Source organism: Pelodiscus sinensis, chromosome 25, assembly GCF_052426305.1.
Source record: "Pelodiscus sinensis isolate ZL-2025 chromosome 25, ASM5242630v1, whole genome shotgun sequence".
Taxonomy (NCBI): Eukaryota; Metazoa; Chordata; order Testudines; family Trionychidae; genus Pelodiscus; species Pelodiscus sinensis.
In genome coordinates this window covers 8695144-8708044 of record NC_143076.1, presented here as the reverse complement: position 1 = coordinate 8708044, position 12901 = coordinate 8695144, and the positions used below count along the sequence as shown (strand labels likewise).

Genomic DNA, 12901 nt, shown 5'->3' with positions numbered 1-12901 from the left:
GGGCAAGAGCTTGCTCATCTTTCATTCATCGCTGCTCTCTCAGCTTCCCTGGCTCCCCAGTCCCCTTTCCTGCCTGGCCTCAGCTCATGCTGCCCCTGGTCACACGCTCGCTCTAGGACAGGTGGCCTCCCTTCCCTCCTCCCGTTCCAAACCCCTCATCATTTTCGTTGCCCTTTTCTGAACCTTTTCCAATGCCAAGAGATCTTTTTCAAGGTGAGGTGATCACAGCTGTATGCGGTGTTCCAGATGTGGGCGTCCCATGGTTTTAGAGAGAGACAATACGATGTTCTCTGTCTTATTCTCTATTCCTTTTTTTAATGACTCCCAACATTCTGTTTGTTTTTTTGCCTGCCGCTGCTCACGGAGTGGATGTTCTCAGAGAACTCTCCGCAATGCCTCCAAGATCTCTCTCTTAAGCCAGCCCTTGGATTTCCAGACCCAAGACCTCTGTAAACCTGAACTATTTACCAGACACTTCAGGCAAACTCATTGGGAAACGTAAACAGTTAAAATCTAACTTTGTAGTCAGTACATTTGTGTAAGTGGCTATACGCAATAGGCAAAAAGTCAACGTAACGGTTTGTTTACACTGCTGTGCTACAGCGTGGCCATGGCAGTGCCATGACGTGAGCAGTGCAGCCAGAGCTCGCGGCAATAGAGCGACCCTCCCACCCAACGAGGGGTGGCAGCTTTATCGTCGGGACGTGGCTTGCATCGATAAAGCGCTGTCTGTACTGGTGCTTCTTGGCACTAAAACTTTTTGTAGCTTCAGGAGTGGGGGGGGGGCACTCCCCAGAACTCCCAAGGAGAACAATTCCCCCCCCTCCCTGTGACAACCTTTTAGACACCTGAAAACGGCTCTCATGTCCCCTCTCAATCTTCTCCTTTCCAAACTAAACAAGCCCAATTCCTTCAGCCTCCCCTCATCTCTCATGTCCTCTAGATCTTTCATCATTCTTGTTGCTCTTCTCTGGACCTTCTCCAATTTCTCCACATCTTTCTTGAAATGTGGTGCCCACAACTGGACACAATACTCCAATTGAGGCCTAATCAGTGCAGAGTCGAGCGGAAGAATGACTTCTCGTGTTTGCTCACAACACTGCTGTTCATGCAGCCCAGAATCATGTTAGCTTTTTTGCAACAGCATCACACTGCTGACTCATATTCAGCTTGTGGTCCACTGTGACCTCTAGATCCCTTTGTACCGTACTCCTTCCTAGACAGTCACTGCTCATTCTGTATGCATGAAATAGATTGTTCCTTCCGCAGTGGAGCACTTTGCATTTGTCCTTTTTAAACTTCATCCTATTTACCCTGCCCCCAGGCTCTAGGGGAACCACACCTTCTTCCCAAGGCCCTGCTTCTTCTGGGGGACTGGAGCCAACCCATGACCACAAACCAAAGTTCAAGAAGTGGGCCCCCCCCCCCTGCAAAAATTATTGTCCACTCCTGGTTTAAAGACTTCAAGCTGCAGAGACTTCACCATTGACACTAGTTTAAATTTGAAAATGACCCATGTCCCATGCTGCTTCAGGCTACAGCAAATGTTTGACTAATCTGCACTGTATAGAACAGAAATGATAGGATGATATAGAACAGTGCACAAGCTAATACAGCTGATATGGCAGTAATCACTCATCCACAGCTCCCACGCACGTGAATTAGGGAGCTCAGTGAAAAGGTTCATTTGTTTTATTGTTCATCACTAGCTTGTTTCCTTTTTATTCTCCCCTTTCATAAATTACAGGTATTTGTAGACATGGATTCAAAATAATGCAATATGTATTCATGGTGCTAAAGGAACTGCCCTGGCTTTCTATAGGGAGTGCATAGAGAGTGTCAAAACTAGCTGACAGATGTTTCTGTATGTGATTGTTTCACACAAAATGCACTATCCCCAGGTAAGGATTGCAGGTTTAAGCACTCAGGCTACATCTACACTGCAGGGTTTTTTGCGCAAGACTTTTGAGGAAGAGTTCTTGCAAAAAATGTCTTGTGCAAAAGCGCGTCCACACCTCAAAGCGCATCGCTTTTGCAATGCGCTTTTGTGCAAAAGAGCATCCACACTGCATGGATGGTCTTGTGCAAGAAAGCTCTGATTGCCTTTCACAGAATGGCCATCAGAGCACCTGTGCTTTTTTGGATAGGCTCTTTTTGCACAAGAAATCCCTGTGCAAGAGCTGTAGCGCAAAAAGGAGTTATGCTTCGTAGAAGGAGGAGCACATACACTGCAAAACCCCCTCTGTTCTGTCAATGGACTGTAGATTTTCTTGCACAAAAACACGCTTGAGGTGTGGCCGCTCTACGGGTTTTTGCGCAAAAATGGCCGTTTTTGCACAAAAACCTTATAGTGTAGATGTTGCCTCAGAATGCTAGAAGCAAGGTTGTCTATGCAACCGATCTCTGTGCCTCTTTCTTGACTGAGACAGGGTGCTTTCCTCACTGTACTCAGACTGTTGCAATACTCACAAGGGCCAGTTGTAAGATCACATGGATGTTTCTTACCTGGCCAGTGTTTGACTTTGCCGTCTTAACTTGCGTTTAATAAAGGTTGCGTGTGTGAAATTTTAGGGTTTTTTTAAGTCAACGTTCTGTCACATAGAACCATAATGGAAGATTCTTAAGAGCTGCTCAGACAAACACTTGTCAGGGACGGTCTCGATGGCGCTTGGTCCTGCCGAGAGTGCAGGGGGTAGCCTGTTCTTCTGTCTGTAGTTAATCACACTTCTGGGTTCTGCTCTGGGTTCAGTCTCAAGTTCAGCGGAGGCGTCTCTGCTCTAGACCCAGAGCCCCATGGAGCACAAGAAACGGTAGGCACGTACACACACAGTGCCAAGAGCAGCTTCTTTTAATCATTTCACTAAAACTGCCAATGAAATCATAAAAGTAGCAGCATATGTAATTCCCAAAACGATACTGACCAGGCACTAGCTGTGACTATAGACAGACTCACATCCCCTAGGCAGTGCTAGAGTCGGGCGCCCTCTCAAAGCCCTCACATGGCTCGATTGTCAGTTCGGGAGAGGTTCCTGCTGGAGTCTCCCAGAGAGAGCTTAGTTTTCCCACTCTGGGCATCTCCAGATGTGATTCTCTGTGATTCTCTCTACGCCCGCATTCTCCATGTGTCCATAGAAGTGTCCACCCTCTTTTCTCCTATTGCTCTGTGTCCCCCGGAAACTTAAGGCGGGGCGGGGGGGCACTTCAGCCCAGCTGGAGCAGCCCCCAGGCCACCTGAAGCAGCTGGCTCCCAGCCCCTCACAAGGCTACTGGCTTTGCCAGCCTTGTGCAGGGCTGCCAGCTCTGCCGGCCCACGTGTGGCTGCCGGCTCCCACCCCAGGCAGTGGCGTGGTAGCCCAGTGGGGATGGAGCAGCCCTCTGCCCTCGGCTGCCGACAGCGCCACATTTCAAAACAAGCTGTCTCGAAATACGCTCCACAATTTGCCTAGCTCAAGTTCTGCAGCTTATTTCGAGCTATGTGCGACTGTAGAGGTACCCAAGGCACCTCTACTCCTTAACCTTCTCTTTCATAAGCCACATAAATGGAGCTCTCTGTTTTCTAACCCTTTTTCCCTATTTTCTGAACTCTTGCCAATTTTTCACCATTCTTGAGTGTGGACACTACAACTGGACACAGGAGTCCCGGCACGGTTGCTCCAGTGCCAAAGACAGAGGTAAAATAACCCAGTAGCCCTTTTTACCCTGGGATCATGTTCTGTTGATTAACCACCATGACCTCCCAGTCTTTTTCAGTCACTGCTCCTAGGGCACAGTCCCCCATCATGTAAGTACGGTCTTCATTCTTTGTTACAAATGTATGACTCTCTATTTAGCTAAATTGAAATGCACATTGTTGGCATCAGGGACCCATCCTATCCATTATTCCCCCTCAATCCTTGTGTCATCAGCTGGTAGTATTTTTTCCATACCGATCCTTGATAAAAATGTTAAATAGCATAAGGTTGAGACCTGATTTCTGCGGGACCCACCTTAGAAAAACAAGTGCTCACTAATAGACGGAGCTTGGTCCTGCCTTGAGGGCGGGGGGCTGGACTCGATGACCTCTCGAGGTCCCTTCCAGTCCTATGATTCTATGATTCTGTGAATGATTCTCTGATTACAGTTACAATTTGAGACCTAACAGTTAGCAACATTTTTTATATCATTCTACTTTCTCCATCAAAATGTCATACCATATCACTTTTCAGTCCAACATAATATTATTATGAGGATCAGAGACACCATTTTTTCTGTAGCATTTAGTAAAAAGAAATGATATAAATATGAAAATGTTCAAAGTGCTCATTTTTGAGAGAGGGCCTGTATTTTGGGACCCTTGTTGGCCAAATAACCCTACATTTATATCATAATTTACACCCATGCCCACTTGTAGCATAACACATTTTAAGACAAACCCTGTAGGGAACTGGATTTTCCAGCCCCTCAAAAGTCAGCTTTTAAAACAGAAAGTTCTTCTCAGTCTTAACTGTGGAAGTGGCAGCCTTCCATAACATTGCCTAACAAGGCAAAAGCTTCCCCAAGTAGCCCCTTGCTATTCCTTACAGATGGCTGCAGACACCTTCTTGGGGGTATGAAGATGCCATCCATTATCATTTTTAATTCTTTTTGGTTGGGGGAGAACTGCTCGTTTGAGACAGGAAAGTTTTGGAGAATTCCGTAGCCATCACTCATGTGTTCTACAGAAGAGCTCCCAATGGACCGGAGGCTGTGAAAGAGCTGATGAGACTGACATTGTGTTTTAACAACATGGGCCTGCATGGGAAAAGTCACGGTGACACGAAACTATTCTAGTACAAAGCGTAAGACTCAGGATGCTTGATTTGATATAGAAAACCACCCTGGGAATGAATAATTAGGGTATGTCTACATTGCACGGCTATTTCGGGGCACCGGAGGTATCCCTAAATAGCTACCCCATGTCTACACAATCTGCCTCTTATTTCAAAATATTTTTCCAAATAACAGGAGCGCTATTTCGCCATCCTGGTAACCACTGTTGCATGAGGAATAAGGGATGGTTCAAAATAGTGTGTTATTTTAAAATGTGGTGCTGTACAGACGAGCCAGATTTCAAAATAGCCTATTTTGAAATAGATTTGAAATAGGATATGCGGTTTGCATAGCACAATTTGCGTAACTTATTTTGAGTTTAGGGTGCTGTGAAAATGGACCCTAAGAGCCTAAAGGAGCCTCCCTGCTTTCTCTCCCCATCCCCCTAGTTCCAGACAGCTAGCCCGCTCCCCTCGTGACCCCAGCTTTTTAGCGCATAGTTTTGTTCACCTTCCACACTCCCAGGTAACTTCTGTGCAGGTATTTCTTGCCATTGCAAATGAATTCCAGTTAATCTCTTCCTCTTGCATGCTCTGACCTGGGGCAACCAAGTCCCTTCCAGTGTTACACACGTGAGACGCTGCATTTCGGTTCTGACATTTCCCACTGTACCTCTGGGAAACAGATAGCAACTGATCAGTCTTTGAGCCCTGTGCACTTGCACATGTAACCCACACACCTAGGCTACGTCTACACTGGCATGATTTTCCGGAAATGCTTTTAACGGAAAAGTTTTCCGTTAAAAGCATTTTCGGAAAAGCGCATCTAGATTGGCAGGATGCTTTTCCGCAAAAGCACTTTTTGCAGAAAAGCGTCCGTGGCCAATCTAGACACGGTTTTCCTCAAAAAAGCCCCGATCGTCATTTTCGCCATCGGGGCTTTTTTGTGGAAAACAGTACTGTGCTGTCTACACTGGCCCTTTTGGGCAAAAGTCTTTCAGAAAAAGACATTTGCCCAAATGGGAGCAGCATAGTATTTCCGGAAAAGCACATGAGATCGTCAGTGCTTTTCCGGAATTTCAAGTGGCCAGTGTAGACAGCTGGCAAGTTTTTCCACAAAAGCAGATGATTTTGCGGAAAAACTTGCCAGTCTAGACACAGCCATAGGCTATGTCTACGCTGGTGGGTTATTGTGCTAGAACGGCCGTTCTTCCGCAGAGCGTCCACACTGCCCGCCCACTCTTGCGCAAGAAGATTTACAGTACGGCGTGGTAAGAGAGGGCTTTGTGCGCAAGAGCTATGCTCTTTTCTAACAGGTGTAAGCTCTCTTGCGCAAGAGGGCAGTGTGTATGCGCGGCAGGGGTTTCTTGCTCAAGAAAGCCCTATGGCTAAAATGGCCATTAGAGCTTTCTTGCACAAGAGAGTGTCCACACTGGCACGGATGCTCTTGCGCAAAAGCACAGCTCGCACATGGCAGTTTGGACGGATGCCTGCACAAGAGTTCTTGCACAAGAACCCACCTGTGTAGACATAGCCCTGGTGTGGGTCACTGGCCCATGGAGTGGCACTTAGACCAACCACTTACAGTGAGAGATAAGACTGAGTGAGCTCTACAGCTTAAGCTGGGAGCCAGCTGCCTTTATTGCTGACGCTGTAGAAGCTCCTGCACTGAGGTCCCAGGTTCAGATCTGCCTGGTGGTAGTTACACATGCACATGCTTCTCACAGTAATGCTCTTATTTCACACAGCTTAATAAACCCCCGGAAGTGCATTTGCACTACAGGAGTCTCCCTGGTCCTTAGCTTGTCCCCAGCTCTTTGAGCCTGGGTGAGGATGAAAACATAAAACCCAAATCTCAGCCTTTTTTAATGTATAAAGGGAATTGCTGGCTCAGATCATACAGTGAAACTGATCAGATGTGTGAAATACAAGTATGCTGGGAATATTGTGGCAGTGACAGAGCCCTGGACAAGCACCTCCCGATGCTATTCCTGTACTGCCTGGGTAATTTATTCAGCCTCGGCCCTGAAATACATCACAATCTGTGCCTGAGGGAATCGTTTATACCTGACACAGGGCTGCCATGGTGATGTTTAATTCATACAGGAGAAGTGTTTTGATGAATAACCTAAAAAAAGAGAGAAACGGCTCAGAGTTGATGTTGAGATTTCAGCTACTTTCCTGCAACCTCATTAAAACTTTATGGGTTTTCATGGCCAGAGCCTGGGTTCTTCTGTGTCCTGCCACCCATTCAGCAGGCTGTAACTTCTTTGTCTTCCCCATATGAAGGTATTTGGCAAGGCGGCCATCCGCCTTGCACCTTCCTGGCAGGGTCACCAGGACAATGTGAAGGGAAAACTCTATCTCCGGGTTCCCCCACTTACTTGCAAGGTAGTTGTAGACTACAGAGAAATAACACACGCATGTGCAATATACGTAACGTAATTCTGTTATGCAGGAGGTAAATACAGCAGGTAAACCCCCATTCTCAGGGTCCCCTGGGCCCATGCTGGTAATACCCCAGGGAATTTCCCCAGTCACGTGACCTGTCCTAACAAACACACCGTTAGTGTCCCATTGGTGCACGTGCATCGGAGGGGCCCTTGGTGACCCGTGACCGCGAGATCCTGGGTGCAGCTGTTAGCAGTGGGGCTAACTGGGCACAGTGCTGCCCCACAAGTCACAGGTGGGATCGGGCGGTGAGTCCCTCTGCAGGGGATACGGCCCCCAGCCCTTTGCTCCCAGGCATGAGGACCAGGTTCAGGGAGGCGGGGTCTCCCACACCACATCCAGGCTAGCTACCTGAGGGGCGGTGCACTCACCACGCCATGAGCAACTGCAGGGTCAGAGCTGGCTCCAGAACTTTCCACGCTGCAGATGGCCGATGATCACTGCGGGCAGGCGTCCTCTCCAGGCAGGAGCCAGGCTGCTTCTGGTTCCAGGAGCCTCCCTCCCCACCAAGGTGCCAGTTCCAGTAACTCCTCAACTCCAGACATAGGTCTCCTGCCCAGGGCTCAGACACGCTCACTGCAGGCAGCAGCCCTGGAGCATCGGTGCCATGGGGCACTGATCTCCCCTAGGCAGCCCGACGGCAAACTCAGCCAGGCGGGGGACATTTTCCCAACAAAACTCTGCAGAGGGTTTTGCCTTGGAGTGGGAAAGGCTCAAGCAGAGGGATCCTGCTTTCCGGCCGCCAGTGAACCCTGGGTCTCACGAGGCCTCTCTTGCCCTGGCTGGCTCCACACTGCTTCCACGTGGTTTCTCCCAGGAGCAGGCATGTCACTCCCTGCTGGTTAGGTGAGCTTTTCTTCCTTGGCTTTCCCCGTCAGCCACTGGCTCTGAGCAGGCTCCTGCAATCCTTCCCCAACTGACAGGCCCCACATCTGTCCTTGGCCTCTTCTCTCTCCCTGAACTAGCAGCCCACAGAACCCCAGGAACCCCCTTCAGGGCCCCCATATTTCCATTGAGACGCACGTGTTCAGAATGCATCCAGAAACAGGGGTTTCATCTCAAGCAGCTTGCTCAGAAGAAAGGTCGTGGCTGCTACCGCTGCCTGAGACCAGCTTGGGCAGTGCATGCCGCCTTCGGGCCTGACTAATGCTTTGCAGTGGCACGTGGGGCGAGTTGTGCCAAACTAATAGTTTTGTTAGTAGCAAAGTTTGATCGAGGGAGCCTGCCAGATTCGTTACAGCTGGGTTGGGCAAGGCCAGAGCTGCCTGTGATCTGACAGATGAATCCATTTGCAGAGCCCGGTACCTAGACCAGTGCTAAATATGCTACAGTGGCCATGTCCTGGCACTAGAAGACTTACCTGGAGTTGCCCGGGTCCTTCAGGGCAAGGGGCTGGCAGTGAGAGATGTGAAGGAGTCCAGGCAGGAATTGGGGGGGGGGGGCTCAGGGCAGGGGTTAGGGGTGCAGGAGTCAGGGCAGGGGACACAAAGTGTGGGGGGGACTCAGGACCGGGGCTGGGAGGTCTGGGGGGGACTGACCAGGGCCACCTCTGGCAGTGAGGACAGAGCTGCTGTTGCTGCCCCTCCCCACCACCTACTCCATTGGGGACAGGGCTGCTATGGCCACCCCCAGCTGATGGTTCCTGGAGGAGGGGGTCTGGGGCTCCCTGGCAGACTCTTGGGGAGGGGCAAGGCTGCACAGCCTGTCCCTGGCCCCAGCAGGCCCTCAGTGGGTCAGAGGGCAGGGCTGCATTGGCGGCCCCAGCTCCAGCAGCTCCTCAGGGGGAGGTAGCAGGGCTGCTGGGTGGTGCCCCCGTCTGACACTGGGGCTGAAGGCCAGTGGGGAGGGGCCTTACCCGTTGCTGGTGGCTGGTAACATGGAGCGCTCTGGCCCCAGCTGGCCATTCTCTTCAGGTGCAGCCACACACACGCTGCAGTGTAACTGTCCCTGCACTCACTGACCCAGTGCTCGTTGCAGAGCATAGCCGTCCCTGCTCTCAGCCCCTCCCTTTCCAGGGGATGGGAAACAGTCAGATTCCAGGCACTTCCCGTTGTCCTGGCACAAGCAAACCCTGGCCTTGCTCTCAGTTATGAAAAGAGGAAGCCGTGTACTGAATTTGGTGGTCCTGGCTCTGTACTGTTTAGGAGGAGGTCTAGAACAAACAGACTCACAGATGGATGGACTCACTGAGGCTATGTCTAGACTGCAGGCGGATCTTTCGAAAGAGCAAGCCGCTTTTTCGAAAGAGAGCACCCAGCGAGTCTGGATGCTCTCTTTCGAGGAAGCCCTATTTACATTGAAGAACGCCTTCTTTCGAAAGAGGAACTTTCAAAAGAAGGCGTTCTTCCTCGTGAAACGAGGTTTACCGCCATCGAAAGAAAAGCCGCGTTCTTTCGAAATAATTTCGAAAGAACGCGGCTTGAGTCTGGACGCAGGGGAAGTTTTTTCGGGAAAAGGCTACTTTTCCCGAAAAAACCCCTGAGTCTGGACACAGCCTGACAGAAAGACAGACACACAGACTCTCTAAAATATATAGCTAGAAGTAGCACATTCTTGGACCAACACCGCCATATTTTTATGTGAACTTAAGTAGGTGCTAGCCAGAGTAATGAAAGAGTTACTCTTTACCACCCCACCCCCAGAAAAGCAACACTAAAATCTCTCTTTTTCCACTTTCCAATCCTACATCGTTACTGAGAAATGGAGTGTTTCCATGTCAGTTGACAGAAGAAGGCCCTTTAATAAAATTGATCGCAAGCCATTTTGCATTTACTCCCGTGTACGGGAGAAAGTCTGTAGCCCAGCAGAACCACCGTGAAATCAAGTAGCCATTGTGTGTTTTGTCACCATGGCAACTCAGTCCCTTTTAGCAACACTGTTGTTTAAGCTTTTCTTTCTCCTTTCCTGCCCTGTAGGTTAACCTGGATCTCACCTCCCTCCTAGACAGTGAAGATAAAAAGTCAAAGAACAAACGGGGAGTCCTACCAAAGCACGCTACCAATATAATGCGTTCCTGGCTCTTCCAGCATCTCATGGTGAGATAAGTCAACAAGCCTGTAAGAGAATATAAGCAGGGACAGGTTTTAAGGGTGCTCCTCTTACTCTGCCTCTTCATGAGATAAGGATTCATATGTGCGCATGCTTAAATAAAATCCACAAAATCTCCAGGAAGGTCACTCAGAAGATATGGATAAACCTTTTTTTTTTAACAAAGAGGAAGAATGGTGTTATATGTAAATTTGAACCTTAAGAATATGAATGAAGGAATTTTTAAGAATTCTAATTAATGTTACACCACTTATGCCATGTGCTTATTTTTCCCCATTTCTCTCAGCCTGGAGCATGAACATAGCCTAATTGGCTTCCTTTCAGTTTCTAACCAGTTCATTTGCATCCTTGCAATGTTTGGGATGGAGATGCTAAACTGCCACGTTTATTTCTTTAAAAACAGACATTGCAGCTTTTCTATTGGGCTGAGGTTTTGCAAAGATTTTTTTCCCACAAAACCTAAATTGTGGGTCAGTTTGACCTGTCAGGTGTTCCTTTAAGATGTGTTGCAAGACAAAGATGAATATTTATTATCCAGCAAAAGTAAATGCAAGGGACAGCACCAGTGAAAATCACAAAGTCAGAAAATGCCCAGGCTAAGGCACATGCAGCAGTGTTAACGGAGGGTTTGTCTGCATTGTATGGCAATGCTCACAAGATGGATGGGATTTCTCAAGGGCACCGTGTCGAGCACTAACTGGCTTGTGTCGATCCTCCTGGCACAAACTAAAAGTCCTTTACTGCAAGTTAACACCTTACGATACTGTGTTTATATGCAAGTGGGAACTTTTAGCTCATGCCATCAGACTTCTGCATGGGCCGGTTAGGGTGTGTCTACACAGCAAAGTTATTACGGGATAATGGCCGCTATTCCGAAATAACTATGCGAGCACCCACACAGCCATTCCAGTATTGCAAAATAATTTCGAAATAACCGATGGCATATTCCGACTTCTGTAAACCTAATTCTATGAAGAATAACGCCTATTCTGAAACAGCAATTGTGTAGACGCTAGTGTTTTTAGACGCTCCACTGCTGCTATTTCAAAATAGCCCCTCACAAGGGCCCTTCTAGGTTATTCTTCGAGAGGCTCTAAGTCAAGATAGCACATCTACATTAGGGAAGCCTGCCTTGGACTAATTGTAAGGCCTCTCTGCAGTGTAAACCTGCTATGTTGAAATAAGCTATTTCAGAATAACCATTCCGGAACAGCTTATTCCGAAATCACTGTGCAGCGTAGACATAGCCTTAGTGCCCAACAGCGGGATGCTCTTTGGAAATCAGACCTTGCTAGAGCGCACTGCTGCACTGCAAAGAACAGTACTCGTGTATGTCTGCTGGGTTTTAAGTGTATGTTTTCTACCGTGAGATATACAGTAACAAAACAAATGGAGAAAACCATACCACTGTGCTTATCACAGGGCCCAACTATCTCCCCAGGTAAGATATAGAAGAAGGAAGTAAGGAGGATGAAAACTCCATGTAGCACATTGGCTGCATGGTATTCACTAAATCTCATGGATCTCTTGCAGCCTAAGCAGCCGTGGTTAGTGGAGGACAGGGTCATTCATGGGGAAATCCTGTAGCTGTCCCACAGGCAGTGGTTCTCTGGGGAAGCCACACTCCCCCTCCCCCCCGTTTTTATACCTTGGAAAGAGGTATTCTCCACCATGGAGGGAGCCCACAGAAAGCCCCCCAATAATGCTAATAGGCTTTGGCTCAGGTCCTGCATGCCGCCAAGTTTCCAGCTCCAGCGTGTCTTTGTGCTAACAGGAGCGGGTGAATGGTTTGAATACAAGAAAGGCCATTTTCTTACATATTAGGAGATAGTGAAGGAGCCAGTAAAGGTAACGGGGTGGGGGGAGGGGAAGGTTTCTGGCTTGTGCGGCCTGTCCCTCCCTCTCAAAGCTCATAGTGAAAAGCTAAATTGCTCTGAAGCTCAAAATAATAAACCACCCCACGTTTTCCTGTCAAGTCTTTGTGCATTTGCAAGCGGGGGATATGGATTCAGTGTGGAGATTTGTTTAGCTAAATGCTGTAGGAAGAGTGCCGTCATGTATGGTTCCTAATGCCCAGAAGGGTGCCCTGTAACCATGGCAGTCCTACCCTCAGGGAGTTCTCCGTTCTGCAGAGCCCAGAAGGAGGGGCAGCTGATAGCCGTGGACACGTATGGGGAATAGCGTCCCAAATTCTGAAAGCAATAGTTACCCATCACTACCACGGTAAATCAGAAGACTATGGGAATGAACACATAGGTGACGTGGCTAAGAACGTTTATGAACAGCTCCGTGTATCATACAATGGGACCATTTTTAGCATCTCCCTGCCCACCTGCCAGTGGGTATCAGTGATGAACCTGTTGTGGCAGAGGGAACTAGACTGGGCATGTTGTTCCCAAATAGTTGGTTGACTCTAGAACGCCAAATCTACAAGGTATTGGCCAGCCATCCTTTTCAACTTATTCATAAATGATCTGGAGAAAGGGGTAAGCAGTGAGGTGGTAAAGTTTGCAGATGATACCAAACTGTTTAGGATAGTCAAGACAGAAGCAGACTGTGAGGGACTCCAAGAAGATCTCACCAAACTGAGTGCTGCTGGGAATTATTAAGAAAGG

At 48.5% G+C, this 12901-nt stretch overlaps 1 protein-coding gene across 15 annotated transcripts in view; it reads left to right on the top strand.

Moving 5' to 3' along the window:
- PKNOX2 (PBX/knotted 1 homeobox 2) overlaps positions 1-12901 on the top strand; it is a 341221-nt gene that overhangs the window by 295154 nt on the left and 33166 nt on the right. For 14 of the 15 annotated variants that reach the window (XM_075909454.2, XM_075909458.2, XM_075909459.2 and 11 more), the window contains one exon: positions 10154-10273. The exons of the other annotated variant lie outside the window; for it this stretch is intronic. In XM_075909454.2, coding sequence (XP_075765569.1) covers positions 10154-10273 — 120 coding nt within the window. The remainder of the gene's footprint in view (positions 1-10153; positions 10274-12901) is intronic. 15 annotated transcript variants of the gene reach the window in all.